Below are 18,576 nucleotides of genomic sequence, written 5' to 3' on the forward strand. Positions count from 1 at the left end.
TAGGAGGGTTCCCCTTTCTCCGCATCCTTGCCAACATTTGTTGTTCTTAGTCTTTTTGATGCTGGCCATCCTTACTGGTGTGAGGTGATATCTCATTGTGGTTTTAATTTGCATTTCCCTGATGATTAGTGATGTGGAGCATGTTTTCATGTGTCTGTTGGCCATCTGAATTTCTTTTTTGGAGAACTATCTCTTCACATCCTCTGCCTATTTGTTAATCGGGTTATTACTGTGGCTTTTTGGGTGCTGAGGTGTGTAAGTTCTTTATATATTTTGGATGATAACCCCTTGTCAGCTATGTCATTTACAAATATTTTCCCCCATACTGTAGGATGCCTCTTTGTTTTGTTGATGATGTCCTTTGCAGTACAAAAAGTTTTTAGCTTGATGTAGTACCATGAGTTCAGTTTTGCTTTTGTTTCCCTTGCTCGAGGAGATGCGTTCAGGAAGAAGTTGCTCATGCTTATATTCAGGAGATGTTTGCCTATGTTGTCTTCTAAGAGTTTTATGGTTTCATGACTTACATTCAAGTCTTTAATCCATTTTGAGTTTACTTTTGTGTATGGGGTTAAACCATAATCCAGTTTCATTCTCTTGCATGTAGCTGTCCAGTTTTGCCAACATCAGCTGTTGAAGAGGCTGTCATTTCCCCATTGTATGTCCATGGCTCCTTTATCGTATATTAATTGACCATATATGGTTGGGTTTATATCAGGGCTCTCTAGTCTGTTCCATTGGTCTATGGGTCTGTTCTTGTGCCAATACCAAATTGTCTTGATTACTGTGACTTTGTAGTAGAGTTTGAAGTTGGGGAGTGTAATTCCCCTTGCTTTATTCTTCCTTCTCAGGATTGTTTTGGCTATTCAAGGTCTTTTGTGGTTCCATATGAATTTTAGGAATTTTTGTCCCTTTTTAAATTTGTAAATTCTTGAAATTAAAAGAATTATCTAGGAAATTTTTTAATGTATAGTCTTTTTTAATCACTTCTGCCTAAAGTCTAGTGAGCTTTCACTTGCAGACTGAGAATTCATGAATATTTATTATTTATTCTGTTTGTTTTGTGTGTGTGAATAGTTTGATTATAATAATTAAAGGTTGTTCTTCAGCCCTCTAACTCCTATATTTATTATTTCTTTAAATCTCATTGTCTTTTTCTTCTGCATTCTAGGAGGAGAGGTGGTTTCAAACTTTTCTTCCATATCAATAATTTAGATGTTTATAGTAACTTTTTAAAAAATGTGTTAGGTTTATAAACAGTAAGATTAACCTCTCTTGAGTCTATAGCTGAGTAAGATTTGAAAAACATATTTAGGCACCATTATAACTGGTCTATGCTGGGAAACACTTGAGTGAGACAAGCAGAAGACCAAGGACTGAACTTTGAAGAATGATCATATTTACAGTCAGAAGAAAGAAAAATTAGAGGACTGGTTTTCAGCTCTAACAAATGCTGCCATTCTAGAAGGTTTCAGGGTTCAGTAGAGAATCCTTCTACTCTCTTGCCCCCTGTTATGGGCAGAATTATGCTCCTACCCCCAACTGATAGGCTGAAGTCCTAAACCCCAGTGTATTAGAATGTGACTGCACTTGGAGACAGAGCCTTTAGAGAGGTAATTAAGTTAAAATGTAGTTATTAGGGTTGGCTCTAATCCAATATGACTGATGCCCTCCTAAGAAGAGGAAACTTGAACACAGATAAGGAAGGAAAATTAGGTAAAGACACAGGGAGAAGATGACCATCTATAAACTAAGAAGAAAGGCTTGGAACTGATCCTTCTATCATGGTCCTCGGATGACAACACTGTCAAAATCTTGATATCAGACTTCAGCCTTCAGTGCTGCAAGAAAATAAATTTCAGTTGTGTAAGCCATTGAATCTGTGGTACTTTGTATACATTCCCTGAATTTTTGATCTACCACCAAGCAAAATACCAATCAGGGATCATTCTAATTCTCCTACCTCAATGAATGCTACAGAAACACCCACCCTTAGAATTTGGCAAGAGTGGTTCATATATTGCATCTAGGAATCTGGTTCTTTTCCAGCTATGCCAAACCCCAAAAGGCTAGGAATATGTGGGGCAAAGAAGACATTTTCATTCAGAACCTGTGCTTGACTTTTAGAAAATGCAAGTGGTTCTTGAAATTCTTTGTTCACACAATTCTAAGAAGGCTAACAGTGACTTTTCCCCAGGTCCTTCCTGCTGAGGACAGTGCTTTCAGTATCTGTATATATCTTTGGACCCAACATATAGCAAAAAAGCTCTGAGGCCCAAGTGAAACTGAACTCATCAATCTTCCTGAAAGAGATTTAAAAATAAAAATCATAAACATGCTCATGGAGGTACAGAAAAATATTCAAGAACTCAGGGACAAATTTAGGATGGAGATTCAATCATTAAGAAATTCCATATCTGAAATGAAACATACAATGGAGAGATTTAAAGGCAGATAAGATGTAGTAGAAGAGACGATAAATGGAATAGAAATTAGAGAAGAGGAATAAAAGAAGCTGAGGCACAGAGAGAAAAAGGGATCTCTAGGAATGAAAGAATATTGAGAGAACTGGGTGACCAATCCAAAAGGAACAATATTCTCATTATAGGCATACCAGAAGAAGAAGAGGGAGAGAAAGGGATAGAAAGTGTCTTTGAAGAGGTAATTGCTGAAAACTTCCCCAACCTGGGGAAGGAGATAGTCTCTCAGGCTATGGAGGTGCACAGATCTCCCAACACAAGGGACCCAAGGAGGACATATAATAATTAAAATGGCAAAGATCAAGGATAAGGACAGACTTTTAAAAGCAGCTAGAGAGAGAAAAAAGATCACATATGAAGGAAAACCCACCAGGCTATCATCAGACTTCTCAGCAGAAACCTTACAGGCATAAGGGAGTGGCATGATATATTTAATGCAATGAAACAGAAGGGCCTCTAAGAAAGAATACTCTACTTGGCAAGATTATCATTTAAATTTGAAGGAGGGATTAAACAATTTCAAGATTAGCAAAAGCTGAGAGAATTTACCTCCCACAAAGCATCTCTATAGTGTATTTTGGAGGGACTGCTGTAGATGGAAGTGTTCCTAAGGCTAAATAGCTGTCATCAGAGGAAAAAAAAGCACAGGGGAAAGTAGAACAATTAATTACTAAACAGATGCAAAAGCAAATCAACTACCCCCCAAGTCAGTCAAGGGACAGACAGAGTACAGAACGTGATACTTGATATGTAAAGAATGGAGGACAAAGAAAAACGAGAAAGAAAAAAAGAACCTTTAGATTATGTTTGTAATAGCATACTAAGTGAGTTAGACTGTTAGATAGTAAGGAAGTTACCCTTGAACTTTTGGTAACCATGCATTAAAGCCCGCAATGGCAGTAAGAACATACCCATCAATAATCACCCTAAATGTAAATGATCTGAATGCACCAATCAAAAGACACAGAGTCACTGAATGGATAAAAAAGACCCATCTAGGGGATTCTCAAGATGGCGGTATGAGTAGGTTGGCAGAACTCTCCTCCCAAAACCATATATATTTTGAAAATACAGCAAATACAACTATTCCTAAAAGAGTGACCAGAAGATACAGTACACAAGAAAGGCTACATCTACATCTGCGAGAACTCAACATCTCATGAAAAGGGTAAGATACAAAGCCATGACCTGGCAGGAACCGAGCACTCCCCACACCCCAGCTCACCAGAAGGAGGAAAAGAATCAGTGGGGAGGGAATGGAAGCACAAGACTGTGAAATAAACAGCCCTAGTAATCTGCACTGGGAGCATAGACACACATTGCAAGGTGTACTGGACATTAGAGGAATGGAAAAGCAGAATTCAACGCTAAGACTGCAAACAGGTTCCCACAGTCAGCTGCCCTGGGACAAAAGAAAAGCAGGCACTTTAAAAGTCTTAAGGGGACAAGGGTTTAACAGGTGTACAAAATCATCCTGGCACAATCAGCCCAGCAGGCTGGGGACTTTAAGGAACTTTAGGTGCCCTAAGCCCCTGGGGAGCAACACAGCTCTGAAGCCCTTCATGGAGATAAGCAGACTGCCATTCATTCCCCACTTCTGGGACTGCAAGTAAACTGGCTAACCCACCATTGCTGCGGAGCAGCTAGAGAAGCCCGGCCCACAGCAAACACACAGAGGCTTCTCCTAGCACGTGGCTAACCAGGCCAGACTCAGGGACGTCCCTCTGCCTGCAGTTGACCAGCACAGACAGCAGAGACTGGTGGAGAGTCCGGAAGGCACAAAGAGTCTTTATTCACATGGTGAACACACGCTGCTTGCCTCCAAACCCTGCCAGTGCCCTAGGCCAACTTGAGGGCCACCCCACCCATGGCAGCTCAGGGTAATAACCCAGAGGCTGCCCTCTGTGTGTGGCTGACCAGCAGAGGCAGAGGAAACTAGCGTGGAGTCTGGGAGGCACATAGGGGCTCTGTTCTCACAAAGAACATGTGCTCCTCACCTGTAACCACCACCAATGCCCTATGCCAGCCCAAGGGCGGCCCTGCCCACAGCAGCTCAGGGGATCAACCGAGAGGCTGTTCTCTCTGTGAAGTTGCCTGGCACAGGCAGCAGACACTGGCACAGAGTCCAGAAAGCACAAAGGGGTGCCATGCTTGTGGAAGAACACACGCCACTCGCCTGCGACCCTCGCTAGTACCCAAGATCATCCTGAGTGCCACTACACCCAGGGAAGCTTGGTGGATTACCCCAGAAGTTGCTCCCTTTGTGCCAGTGGCTGGCACAGGCAGCAGAGACAGGCAAGGTGACCAGCAAGCAGGAAGGGACTTTGTTCTCTCAGCTGACACAGGTGCCACTCACTGGAGATCACTTCCATTGCCATGAAAAGGCAGAATAACCTTGTTCAGTTCAAAATCCCTCAAACACAAGAGAGAGGGCCTGGTGAGACCAAAATCACCAATCTTCCTGAAAAAGAATTCATAATAAAAGTCATAAGCATGTAATGGAGCTAGGGAGAAATATGCAAGAGCTAAGGGATGAATTCTGGAGGGAGATAACAGAAATGAAACAAACAATGGAAGGATTTAAGAGCAGACTGGATGAGGTGCAAGAAACTGTTAATGGAATAGAAATCAGAGAACAGGAATGCAGAGAAGCTGAGGCAGAGAGAGATAAAAGGATCCCTAGGAATAAAATAATATTAAGAGAACTGTGTGACCAATCCAAACAGAACAATATTCACATTATAGGGGTATGACAAGAAGAAGAGAGAGAGAAAGGGATAGAAAGTCTCTGTGAAGAAATAATTGCTGAAAATTTCCCCAATCTGGGGAAGGAAATAATCTCTCAGACCATGGATGCCCACAGATCTCCCAACACAAGAGACCCAAGGAGGACAACACTAAGACATACAATAATTAAAATGACAAAGATTAAAAACAAGGACAGAGTATTAAAAGCAGCCAGAGAGACAAAAAAGATCACCTACAAAGGAAAACCCATCAGGCTATCATCAGACTTTTCAGCAGAAACCTTACAGGCCAGAAGAGAATGGCATGATATATTCAATGCAAGAAACAGAAGGGCATCGAACCAAGAATACTGTATCCAGCAAGATTATCATTTAAATTTGAAGGAGGGATTAAACAATTCCCAGATAAGCAAAAGTTGAGGGACTTTACCTCCCACAAACCATCGCTGCAATGTATTTTAAAGGGACTGCTTAGATGGAAGTGCTCCTAAGGCTAAATAGATGGCACCAGAGAATAAAAACCACAGCAAAGAAAGCAGACCAAACAAATACTAACTGAATGCAAAATAAAATTAGCTATCCCCAAAATCAGTCAAGGGAAACAAAAGAGTACAGAATAAAACACCTAACATATAAAGAGTGCAGGGGGAAGAAAAAGAAGGGAGAGAAATAAAGAATCATCAGACTGTGTTTATAATAGTTTAATAAGTGAGTTAATTTAGATGGTTAGATAGTAAAGAAGCTACCCTTGAACCTTTGGTAACCATGAATCCAAAGCCTGCAATGGAAATAAGTACATGTCTTTTGATAATCACCCTAAATGTAAATAGACTGAATTCACCAATCAGAAGACACAGAGAAATAGAATGGATAAAGAGGCAAGACCCATATATATGCTGCCTACAAGAGACTCACCTCAAACCCAAAGACATACACAGATTAAAATTGAAGAGATGGAAAAAGATATTTCATGTGAACAATAGGGAGAAAAAAGCAGGTATTGCAGTACTTGTATCAGACAAAATAGACTTCAAAGAAAGAAAGTAACAAGAGATAAAGAAAAGAAGGATATTACATAACGATAAAGGGGCAAGTCCAACAAGAGGATATAACCATTACAAATACCTATGCACCCAACACAGGAGCATCAACATACATGAAACAAATGCTAACAGAATTAAAGGAGGAAATAGAATGCAATGCATTCATTTTAGGAGACTTCAACACACCACTCACTCCAAAGGACAGATAAACCAGACAGAAAATAAGTAAGGACACAAAGGCACTGAACAACACTCTAGAACAGATGGACCTAACAGACATCTCCAGAACTCTACACCCAAAGCAGCAGGATACACATTCTCAAGTGTACATGAAACATATTCCAGAATAGACTACATACTAGGCCACAAACAGAGGCTCAGTAAATTAAAAAAGATAGAAACTCTACTAACCAACTTCTCAGAACACAAAGGTATAAAACTAGAAATAAACTGTTCAAAGAAAACAAAAAGGCTCACAAACACCTGGAGGCTTAACAACATGCTCGTAAAAAAAATCAATGGGTTAATGACCAAATTAAAACAGAAATCAAGCAATATGTGGAGACAAATGAAAACAACACCACAATGCCGCAACTTCTGTGGGACGCAGCGAAAGCAGTTCTAAGAGGAAACTATAGTAATCCAGGCCTATTTGAAGAAGGAAAAACAATCCCAAATAAATAGTCTAAAGACACAATTATTGAAACTGGATAAAGAAGAACAAATGAGGCCCAAAGTCACCAGAAGGAGGGACACAATAAAGATCAGAGAAGAAATAAATAAAATTGAGAAGAATAAAACAACAGAAAAAAATCAGTGAAACCAAGAGCAGGTTCTTTGAGAAAATAAACAAAATACATAAACCATTAGCCAAACTTATTAAGAGAAAAAACATATCTACACACATAAACAGAATCAGATATGAGAAAGGAAAAATCCCAACACACTCACAGAAATACAAAGAATTATTAGAGAATAATATGAAAATATTATATGCTAACAAACTAGATAACTTACAAGAAATGGACAACCATTAATATTATCGGAATGGACATCCTGCCTATAGCAATCTTCACACTCAATGCAATCTCTATCAAAATAACAACAGCATTCTTCAATGAACTGGAACAAATAATTCTAAAATTCATATGGAACCAAAAAAGACCTGGAATAACCAAAGCAATTCTGAGAAGGAAGAATAAAGCACGGGGGATATCACTTTTCAACTTCAAGCTCTACTACAAAGCCATAGTAATCAAGATAATTTGGTACTCGCACAAGAACAGACCCATAGACCAGTGGAACAGAATAGAGAGTCCAGATATTAATCCAAGCATATATGGTCAATTAATATACAATAAAGGAGCCATGGATATACAATGGGGAAATGACAGCCTCTTCAACAGTGGGTGTGGACAGCTACATGTAAGAGAATGAAACTGGATTATTGTCTAACCCCATACACAAAAGCAAACTCAGAATGGATCAAAGACCTGAATATAAGTCATGAAACTATAAAACTCTTAGAAGAAAACATAGGCAAAAATCTCTTGGACAAAAATATGGACAACTTCTTCATGAATGTATCTTCCCAGTCAAGGGAAACAAAAGTAAAAATGAACAAGTGGGACTACATCAAACTAAAAAGCATCTGTACAGCAAAGGACAACACCAATAGAAGAAAAAGACATCCTACAGTATGGAAGAATATATTCATAAATGGTATATCCAATAAGGGGTTGACAATCAAAATACATAAAGACCTCATGCACCTCAACAAAGAAAAAGCAAATAATCCAATTAAAAAATGGGCAGAGGATCAGAACAGACACTTCTCCAAAGAAGAAATTCAGATGGCCAACAGGCACATGAAAAAATGCTCCACAACACTAATCATCAGAGAAATGCAAATTAAAATCACAATGATATATCACCTCAGTTAGGATGGCCACCATCCAAAAGACAAACAACAACAAACGTTGGCGAGGAAGTGGTACAGCTACACTGCTGGTGGGAATGTAAACTAGTTCAACCCTTGTGGAAAGCATCATGGAGGTTCCTCAGAAAACTAAAAATAGAAATAGCATTTGACCCAGGAATTCCACTCCTAGGAATTTAGCCAAAGAAAGTATGTTCTCATATTCAAAAAGACATATGCACCCCTATGTTTACTGAAGCAGTATTTACAATAGCCAAGATATGGAAGCAACCTAAGTGTCCATCAGTATATGAATGGATACAGAAGAAGTGGTACATATACACAATGGAATACTATTCAGCCATAAGAAAGAAACAAATCCTACCATTTGCAACAACATGGATGGAGCTAGAGGGTATTATGCTCAGTGAAGTAAGTCAGGCGGAGAAAGACAAGTGCCAAATGATTTCCCTCATTTGTGGAGTATAACGACAAAGCAAAACTGAAGGAACAAAAACAGCAGCAGACTCAGATTCCAAGAAGGGACTGCCAGTTACCTTTAAAGGAGAGGGGTGGGAAGGGCTGGTGGGAAGGGAGGGAGAAGGGGAGTGAGGAGTATTATGATTAGTACACATGCTGTGGGGTAGGTGATGGGGAAGATAGTTTAGCACAGAGAAGACAGTGACTCTATGGCATCTAACTACACTGATGGACAGTGACTGCAATGGGGGAGGTGTGACTTGATAATATGGTCGAATATAGTAACCACATTGTTTTTCATATGAAACCTTCATAAGTGTGTATATCAATGATACCTTTAAAAAAAAGTCTTCTAGGCCCAAGAGGTGAAGGAGTGCAGCAGGGGTAGGTTTATCCAAATCAAATACAGGATACCTTGTTAAGTTTGAATTTAGACAGGCAATAAATAATTACTGTAAGTTCTAAATATTGCATGAGGCAAACGTGTACTAAAATACTATTCATACTTTACCTAAAATTCTAATTTAACAAAGCAGCCTACATTTCTTCTTTTAACAAATCTGGCAACCCTGGATGAGGCCAGAGTTGACATTTCAGTTGGATGTCCATTATGCATGAACACAAAACCCCTAATGGTATGAAACTGAATGGGAGGAGGTGACACTATGTAGGCAGGATACATATGCCAACCAGTTCTTGTTGAATCACCCACATTCTGTCTGACACATAGGAATTGTAGATTCATTTTATAAATAGAACGATTGAACATATTCTATATTTACATTTTGTTAATTATATTTATGATGCTTAAATATTTGGAAATATGATGTTGGTCTCCACTTTCACTTTTGCCTTAGGACTGTTGAAGATTTCCCTGAGAGGTCAAGAGTATTGCCAAGTACATTTAAAAGATGAGGAACCTAAGGATTAGGGAAGGTATATATATTTGTCCAAAGTCATTCAGTTAGTGGAATCCATTTTCAATGTTGGGTCAGAATATAAAGCAAATATTCTTTTTTTTAATTACATGTACAGCATGGCCACTATAGTTAATAATACTGTATTACATATTTGAAAGTTGCCGAGAGTAAATATTAAAGCAAATATTTATCACTAAAAAGTAATTTACTGTTTTATAAGTTCATATATCCCTTAACCACCTTATTTAAAATGCATGCATAAAAACATTTCATGTGATTTCAAAGACAGATATAATGGAAATCCCAATTTTTTGGGCTTTGCTAGTGAATTTTATGGGTCCAGATATTTGATTTTATATGTGCCCACATTTGATAAAACTAGGTTCCTGTTATAATTATGAAATTGGGAACACTGATTTGTAAAACAGAATGTCAATTTAAGTTTATAATGACCAATCTATTTGGTAGAATAATGATTTACAGTAATTCCTCTTTAAAGGAAATGCCAAGTAGAGGATCAGTTTACAACTCAGAAAATTTCCTGTTTTGCCTAATATTAAAATAGAGTAAAGAGAAATAACGGTTACCATGGCAACAGCGCGAGCCTAGACATTTTCCGCTCCGCGTCGCTGGGGAAGAAAAAAAATCCTAGGCTGCGTGTTGCGTCATCATTACGCGCTCGTTGGGTTTCTACGCGCTGTTTGGGAGGTCCCGGCCCGGCTACCGTCGCCGCCCGCTAGGAATTATTTTTTCTTTCAACCTTTACTACATCGCACCGAGGTTTCAAGGCTGTAAGTACTGAGGGACGAAAGAATGAGCGCTAGCAAATGAGCATTTAAAGATATGCCGCGGCACGCTTTCCACCTCTGAACCTTCCCTTTCTTGATCCTATCAGCTTCCTCTCAGCTGGGTTCGCGCCGCGTCAACTTCCGGGCGGGTGCCCGCTAGCACGGCCTCCGCCGCTCCCCTCCTTTGGCCTCTTTGTGTCCCTGCCGTGTCGACGAGCGGGCCCTGGCACGTCCTTTCCCGAGGCAGGGAGCACCGTAGTGCAGGCAGCCTGGCTGTGGGCGGGCGCGCGGCCCCCAGGGGGGTTAGAGTGGGGAACGTGCCTGCGCGTGCTGGGGTAAGAGGAGGTTGCACGAGGGTCAGCTTGTGGTTCGAGGAGGGAGGGGCGGGGCGGGATGGGGGGAGACGAAGGGAGTCGGAAGAGCGGTGGAAGATTTTAGAAGGGTATCCCTGACCACCTTCTGATCACTGTGGCGTAACAATGAGGCGCAGCCATAATAGTCATCCCGAGCCAGTGGCATGTTTGCTTGCTCTTAATTGCCTTGGGAATGAAGTGCTGTGGCTTTGTATCTTACGTTGTTTTCATGGCCTCTTTTTCTCTTTTTATTTTCTTCCTGCAGATAGTTCATTTAAAGCTCTCAACCCCACGCGGTGGTGGTGGTGTCTGCCAATATGAATCTTTTCAATCTGGACCGATTTCGCTTTGAGAAAAGGAGTAAGATTGAGGAAGTGCCTGAAGCAACCCCTCAACCTTCCCAGCCTGGCCCTTCCTCACCAATTTCTCTTAGTGCTGAAGAGGAGAATGCTGAAGGGGAGGTTAGCAGGGCAGGCACACCTGATTCAGATATAACCGAGAAAACAGGTGAGTTACAGTGTTGGAAATTGATGTTGCATCAAGAGGTATGTTAAAAGATGAAAGGCAGAAGAAACTCTAGTTTTTATTATTGATGGCATACAGACTGATGCATTGTTCTCCACCATGCCCTTTCAGATACAGCTTTCAGTCTGCCATAGGCACCATTTACTTCCAACTGAGTATCCATCCATAGCTGCTTCAGTTTTGTGTGAGTTCTTGGAATATGGCGCAATGATGGAGTTTGAAATCAGAATTTAGGTCATCCTTAGGTCAGAATGGTTGCTACTGCAGGAGGAACTAGGTGATTCATTCCTATGATAGACTTTGAGGCTGTTATTTATCAGACTTCTGCATTTGTTACAGTGATACTTCAAAAAAATTAATTGATCACCTACTATACAGTAGACTTTATTCAAGGTTTCTGAAGACAACTTGTATGAACAAATGAAGATCAGATCACTTTCATATTTTGCTGTCACTTGACTTCCTGGAGTGTAAATGAATTTACACTGAAAGATTTTAAGCATAGGAGTGATATTCCCGTGTTCATACCTCCAGCAGATAATTGTTGGCATAATGTGTTGTAGCTAATACCTGACCATCCAGGTACTTTAATATTTTAACAATGAATGTATTAATATTCTTCTTATGTAGTTAGGACAAAGAAGGTTAGGGTGTAGGAAGTGTAGAGGCCAGGGAGTAGAAAGCCATGGGATTTTAAGACCTTAGAACTCTCTTCTTTTTAGTTAAATGGGACATTGGACAAGTCACTTAAAATTGGAGCTCCCCAATTTTTTCATCTATAGAATAAAAGCACTTTGTAAACTAGAACTCAACTGAATGTTTTAGTTACTAATGTTAGTAATGTGAAATTCCTCACTAAGTCTTCTAATCATCTGGCATTCCATTTAAGCAGTTATAATAGGGTGAGACTAAAGCCTTGTGAATTGAAGAGATTATTTCTTTACAAGGATTTAAAATTGATATAATAGTATACATTGTATACAGAAGATACCTTTTTTTTCTATTTGAGGAGACTTCACTCCTTAGGACTTTTTTGTGTACATAAATTTCTCTTAAAAATGAAATTTAGAGAATTTCTAAAAATTTAGAAATTCCAGATGACACTGGGAAATATAAAAAATTAAGTTTAGACATTATATTGTATGTACTAGGGATCCATTAAAGACTTCTCAGATAGAAGGGTGAAATGGTGGAAGTTGCTTTAAAAAATTAATCCAGCAGTCATGAGTACTGTACGACGGTGTTACAAGGTAAGGTTTAAAGCGAGACAAATAATTTAGAATGCAAAGTTAACGATGGCAGTAGAAATGGAGAAGAAAAAGATTTGAGATATTTCAAAGAAAGGACAAGGTTTCACAACTAGATCCAATGTGTGGAAATGAGATTAAATGAATAATAGGAATTTTAGTTTAGGTAATTTTAAAAAATGGTTATTTTGTACATCAGAGTAAGTATGAAGTAACCAGTGTAAGCCATTGGGCATGCATTTAAAAATTCAGATAAGAATCAAAGGTCCAAACTAGCATGTTGGAGTAGACTAAAGGCAACATTGAATCCACAGGGAGTTACTGAATTGAGTGTTGGTCTTGGACTTCTGGAGAGGACAAGCTACTGAAGCTGGATTTAAGATCAGACCATACAGTGCTTGGGGAGTCATAGGTTGTAGATCAATGTTGACCTTTCTTCCTTAATCATCATCATATGGTAACTCCTTATTCTGCCATTGTGGGATAATGCTGTATTTGCTTATTATGGTAGAGTATTAGGGTCTAAATCAGCTTATAGGATGGAGACTAAAAATTACCTGTAAAAATTATACTTTTTCATCTAATCCTGTTATTTTACCTAATATGAGTTAAGATTTTATTTCCTACCACTCTCTTTTAATTACTGTGTCACAGCCACATTATTTCTGAAATATACCAAGCACAGTCCAATCTTTTTTTCTTCCCTTTTGCTCTCTCTTCTACCTCTGAGGCCCTTCCTGCTGATACTTGGATGACTCCACACCTTCTTCATTTCCTTAGTGCTTAGTGAAATGTTACCTTTTTTAGAAGGCCTTCTAATCATTCTCACTGAAGTAGCAACAATATTCTACTGTATTTTTCTATATAGTTTTTATCACTACTTAAGATTACATTATATATTTGTGCCTGCTGTATTAAACTATAAGATCCATGAAAGCAGAGACTTTGTCTTGTTCACTTATTCATCCCCATTGCTCAGAACAGTGACTGGAATGCACTAGGCTCTCAGTAAATATATGTTGAAGGAAAGGTATTAGATGATAAGTGGGGGGTGTTAGTATTTTGTACATATTCTTAAAATATCCCTCCTCCTCCTCCTCATGATCTTGAAACAGTCCTGTAGCCATCAGGCATTTTTAAGCCATGGATACTTGAAACTACTTTTGATACAGGACAGGCTTCCTTAATCCAGGTTAGGATATGAGGGCATACACCTAACCTGTGGCCCCTTCCTTCTACCCCCAGGTTTATTTTGTTCTCACAATGCCCTGCATTACCAGTGGTTATTACTTATACATGTTTCTTTTTTTTTTCTTTAACTTTGGGAGCATAGCAAGTTTGGAGGGAGTAAAATAATGATAGATGAGTGAGAGAGCACCTCTTGTATTTATGAATAAAAATAAAATGTAAATAATAAAAATATGAACAAAACATTGTCAACACCAGGAGTAAGGGCATGTAAATGTATATTTTTAAAGTACTACAGTCTGGTAACTCAGTTACAGATATTAAACAGTCTAGGTAGGATCACAATCCAATTTACAAATGGTTATCCATTTTTCCCAGGGAAAATCAGGAAAAGTCACAGAGAGATTACTTTGAGTGGACCCTAAATAATTAATCATTACTTATCTGGTGAACAAGGTACGAAAGTACCTTGAAGTGTCTGTGGTCTGTGTATGGGAATGGGGAAGCTGTCTATGGAAGAGGAGGTTTGAGGCAGTATAAATGAAGCTGAAAAGAGAAATGTAAACTGCTGGGTTGTGAGGAGCCTTTATATGCTATGCCTGAGAGGATGGAGTTTATTTAGTATAGAATTGGAAGCTCATTAATGAAGTAATTGCATTAAGCCTAAATGTAGGGATAACTGAGGAGACAATTTAGGGAAGTTTTATAGGACATATAGTTGATGGTATTTGGTGATCAGGTAAATATGGAGGGTTTAAGATAGCTCAAATGTTCCTTGCTTAGGCAACTGGATGGTTGGCACAATTGATTAAATTAGACTGTACATTTAGGAGGAAGATGTTAAAACACTGAGTTTGAGTTACCTCTGCTGTTTCAGTAGTGAAGTCCAGTAAAAGGTTGACATTGCAGTTTGGAGGTCAGAGTAGTTGGAACCTGAGAAGTCAACTTTGGAGTCGTTGTGATAGGTAAAAAAATGTCTGAAGCAAGGCGTATAGTAAGAAACAGCAACATTTAATGATGAACAAAGGAGGGGTAACCAATGAAAGATATAAAGGACAACTAGAGTAGTCATAGAGAGTGATAATGTCCTGGAGGCTAAAGAAAGAGTTTCCAGCTTGGTTTTTAGTGAGCAATATCTTGCTATAGAGAGGTCAGGTTGGATGGGGACTTTCTTTGGAAATTAAAAGCTACTGTTGACCTTTAACAGTTTCAGTAGAAAGGTAAGGAGGTGAGAAGACGACTCTTTCAAGAAAGGAAAGATGTAAATAGCTTGACAGGGAAGCAATGTCAAGAAAAGATCATTCAGTATTGTTGAATATTGAGCAAATTTATTGACTAAGGGGGAAGCAGCTAGTGGAGAGGAAAAGGATAAAGGGGAGGGGAGTATCTGAAGATAGCATCAAGGAAGTGGGAACAGGAACACACTGGACTGACTGTTCAACTTTGCAAAGGAGTAGAGACACATTTTACCTGGGGGTTGGGAAGGAGGCTGAGGGGGAAGGAAGGAAATAAAAATACATCGGTTAATAGATTATTTTGAGTTTCGAATAAAAAAACATTTTAGTATATGCTGGATGAATTTCTTGGTGAAATAGATTGTCTTCTAAAGTGGTTGCCATTCCAATGTGGTGGTTATGTTGAAAACATAGCTGCTAATGAATGAGAGAAAATTTAATATCATAGAAGTTACATCAAAAAGATTTCCAGAGAACACTGTAAAGATTATGTGATCTTGGGTAGACATCAGCATTTTTGGACTTTACTTCCTTTACCTAATGTTTTCAGAAGTCCCTGCAAACAGTAAAATGAATATGATCCTTTAAATAATGAAGTTGAGTGTATCATTTTAGCGGTCTTGATTCTGTAACCACCGGTGTGTGTCCCCAAAATGTGAATCTTTGTATAGTGATTCTGATTACTTAATATCTACTAGTGTTAGTTGAAAAGCAGTAAGTTATAAAAGGGTTAATGCTTGGATTATTCTAAAAGTACAATGAATACTTACAAATAAGTAAAAATCTTTTTACTTTCCATGCCTAACTATCACTTCTTTTCCAAAATAAATGTTATATAAAAAATTTAAATTATACAACATTGTATAATGAAGAGAAAATCTTCTGTAGTCCTTTTATTTTGGTATTTATTCTTTCACATTTTTTTCCCTGCCTGTATATAATTCAGGTTTTTATTTTTATTTTTAAGCTAAAATAACATCATATTCCATACATATTGTAATGTGACTTGTTAATTAAAAGGTAGATTTTTTTTAACTTTACATGTCAGTTTGTATAAAGTATGCTATACCTCAATTTTTTAAATGACTGCAGTGTCTTACTATATAGATATATTATAGCTCATGTAGTTTCCTGTTAATGAGCATTGGTTATTTTGTTTCATTTTCTTTTGTTTTTGTCTATCAAAAGAATGCTGTGGTGACCATTCTTTTTACACAGATATTTTTGCGTATGCACAATCTGTGGAAAAATTCCTGGGAGTGGAATTGGCAGGTGAAATACAAGTAATATTTTAATAATTGCCAATTAACCCTGTGCAAAAGTTTTACCATTTTGCACCAGACTACAACTTGGTTTTCAGGTGTCTGCTTTTTCGTACTTGGCCAAAATATTGAGAAACTCTTAAACTTTTAATAGACAGATTAATTACTTGATTTTTATCCTTTATTTTTAAGGTTAAGTATATTTTCATAGATATGCATAACTATTTGGATTTTTTCTGTGTTTCTTTGTTTTTCTCTTTTTCTATTAAATGATTTGTAAATTTTACATTTTATTCCTTTACTTCCCTGTTTGTTGTTTGCCATAGTGAAATTTTATATTTTTATGTGGTCAGTTTTGTTCATCCTTTTCTTTAAAGGCTTTATATAAATATTTTCATCCATGTTTTCTTCTAGTATGTCTTTAACTTTTTTATTTTTTGGTAAGCAAATATACAGAGCACAAAATTTATTTGATGTATTCTTAAGTATAGAGGTCGAGGGGTGTTAAATATATTCACATTATTATACAACCAATTTTCAGAACTCTTCATTTTGCAAAACTGAAGCTCTGTACCCATTAAATAATTCCTTCCTGCCCCTAACCCCTGGTAGACACCCTTGTATTTTCTGTCTCTATGAATTTGACTATTTTTGTAATAAAAATGGAATCATACAGGACTTGTCTTTTTTGTGACTGGCTTATTTTACTTTCCATAATATCTTCAAGGTTCATCCATGTTGTGGCATGTTTCAGAATTTCCTTTTTAAAGCTGAAAAATATTCCATTGTATGTTTAAACTACCTTTGTTTATCCATTCATCTGTGAATGGGTATTTGGGTTGATTCCACCTTTTAGCGATTGTGACTAATGCTGCTGTGAAGTAAGTGTCCAGATAACTATATCCTTGATATCCTGTTTTCATTCTTTTGGGATTATACCCAGAAATGGAATTGCCAATCATATAAGAAAACCACCATATGTTTTCCATAGCAGCTGCACCATTTTATATTCCCACTAACAGTGCTACAAAGTTCTGGTTTCTCCACACCCTTACTAACACTTGTTATTTTCAGTTGGTTTTATTTTGTTTTAAAGACCAACAGGTATGAGTTGGGTTTTGTGTTGATTTTTTTTTAACCTTAAATATCATCTGGAATTAATTTGTTATAAGGACTAAAGAAAAGGTGATAGTTTTCTGCTTCAGTCATTAATGTGTCACTGGCTAGTCAGTTATCTGAGAACCATTTATTGACAAATATTTTTTCTTTTATTTGAAATGTTGTCATTATGGTATATATTCCTGTGTATATTTGTAGCTATGGGCCATTAACTTGTTGTCTATCTTACAGTAGTTCACCACATTTTTTAAATTCTTGTAGTTTTATTACATATGACATACAAATTTTGGTGTTACTGATTTTCTTTTTGTCCTAAAAGTTCAGAGAAATAATTTATATGGTTTTTCTTTCCTTTTTACATTTCCATGTGGCTGGAATTCTGCTTCAGCATTTCTATTAACATTTACTTCTAATTTCACTGTTTTGTGACCAAATTGTGTGGTCTGCAGTATTTCTTCTTTGGCAGATTTGTTGAGATTTTCTTTTGGCTTAAAGTGCAATTCATATCTGTAAAAGTTTTAGGAGTACTTGAAAAGAAGACGTAAATAAACATGGATTCAATTATATGCCAAATAATAGATGAATTTTATTTGTATGATTTTTTTTTTTTCAAACTTGGTCACAAACATTGTGTAATAAAATCAGTTTCTTGGATCCTGACTAAATACATATAGCCATTTTTTAATGGAGTAGAATAAATAGAAGGTATCAAAGTATTTAAAAGAAAGCTTCTGACACTTTTAGTTTTGTGTGTCCAGCAGTTTGTATTTGGAGTCGTAATCTAAAATGTGTCTCCTAGTGGATCCCAGTCAGTTTTTGAAAAACACTATTCCATATCTTATTTTCGTGGTGTCTTTATTAACAGCCTAGAGATGAGAGTTAAAGCCTCATATTAGTCTCTATTGACTTTTTGCCCTATTTATCTGGCAGTGTTTATGCATTTCATTAGTATGCATTGAAATATATGTCAGTTACATGTCTATTATAGATTTAAATTCTGTTATTAAAAAGTACCTGTCTCAGGTTTAACACTTTTGCCTTGTCCGATATTAATAGCCTGACTTTCTTTCTATTTACATTTTATCTATCTTAATCTTTTCTTTTGGCTTAAACCTGAAGTGTTTTTTCTTTCTCATCTCAACTTACTCTTCATTCTTGTGTATAGTATATTCTTTGTTTCTTTCTAGCGCTTTCATCACAGATAGTTTGGTTTATCTTTTTTAAAGTGCTAAACCTATTCTCTTATCCACTGTCCAGAGTTTACAATGTTTTGG

At 37.5% G+C, this 18,576-nt stretch overlaps 1 protein-coding gene and 1 long non-coding RNA gene across 4 annotated transcripts in view; one reads left to right on the plus strand and one right to left on the minus strand.

Moving 5' to 3' along the window:
• Window positions 1–384: 384 nt before the first annotated feature.
• On the minus strand, window positions 385–10,301 carry LOC118926753 (uncharacterized). The gene is made up of 3 exons (XR_008997801.1): window positions 10,173–10,301; window positions 4,722–4,938; window positions 385–1,838 (listed from the first exon to the last, which is right to left on the minus strand). It is a non-coding gene; the product is annotated as an uncharacterized LOC118926753 (long non-coding RNA).
• SMARCAD1 (SWI/SNF-related, matrix-associated actin-dependent regulator of chromatin, subfamily a, containing DEAD/H box 1) overlaps window positions 10,254–18,576 on the plus strand; it is an 88,355-nt gene continuing 80,032 nt past the window's right edge. For 2 of the 3 annotated variants that reach the window (XM_036914101.2, XM_036914103.2), the window contains exons 1-2: window positions 10,435–10,708; window positions 10,992–11,233. In XM_036914101.2, coding sequence (XP_036769996.1) covers window positions 11,044–11,233 — 190 coding nt within the window. In that variant the 5' untranslated portion in view covers window positions 10,435–10,708; window positions 10,992–11,043. Of the gene's footprint in view, window positions 10,377–10,434; window positions 10,709–10,991; window positions 11,234–18,576 lie in introns of those variants that run through there. The other variant, XM_036914102.2, reaches the window with a different exon arrangement.

This window comes from Manis pentadactyla, chromosome 5 (genome assembly GCF_030020395.1).
Source record: "Manis pentadactyla isolate mManPen7 chromosome 5, mManPen7.hap1, whole genome shotgun sequence".
NCBI lineage: Eukaryota > Metazoa > Chordata > Mammalia > Pholidota > Manidae > Manis > Manis pentadactyla.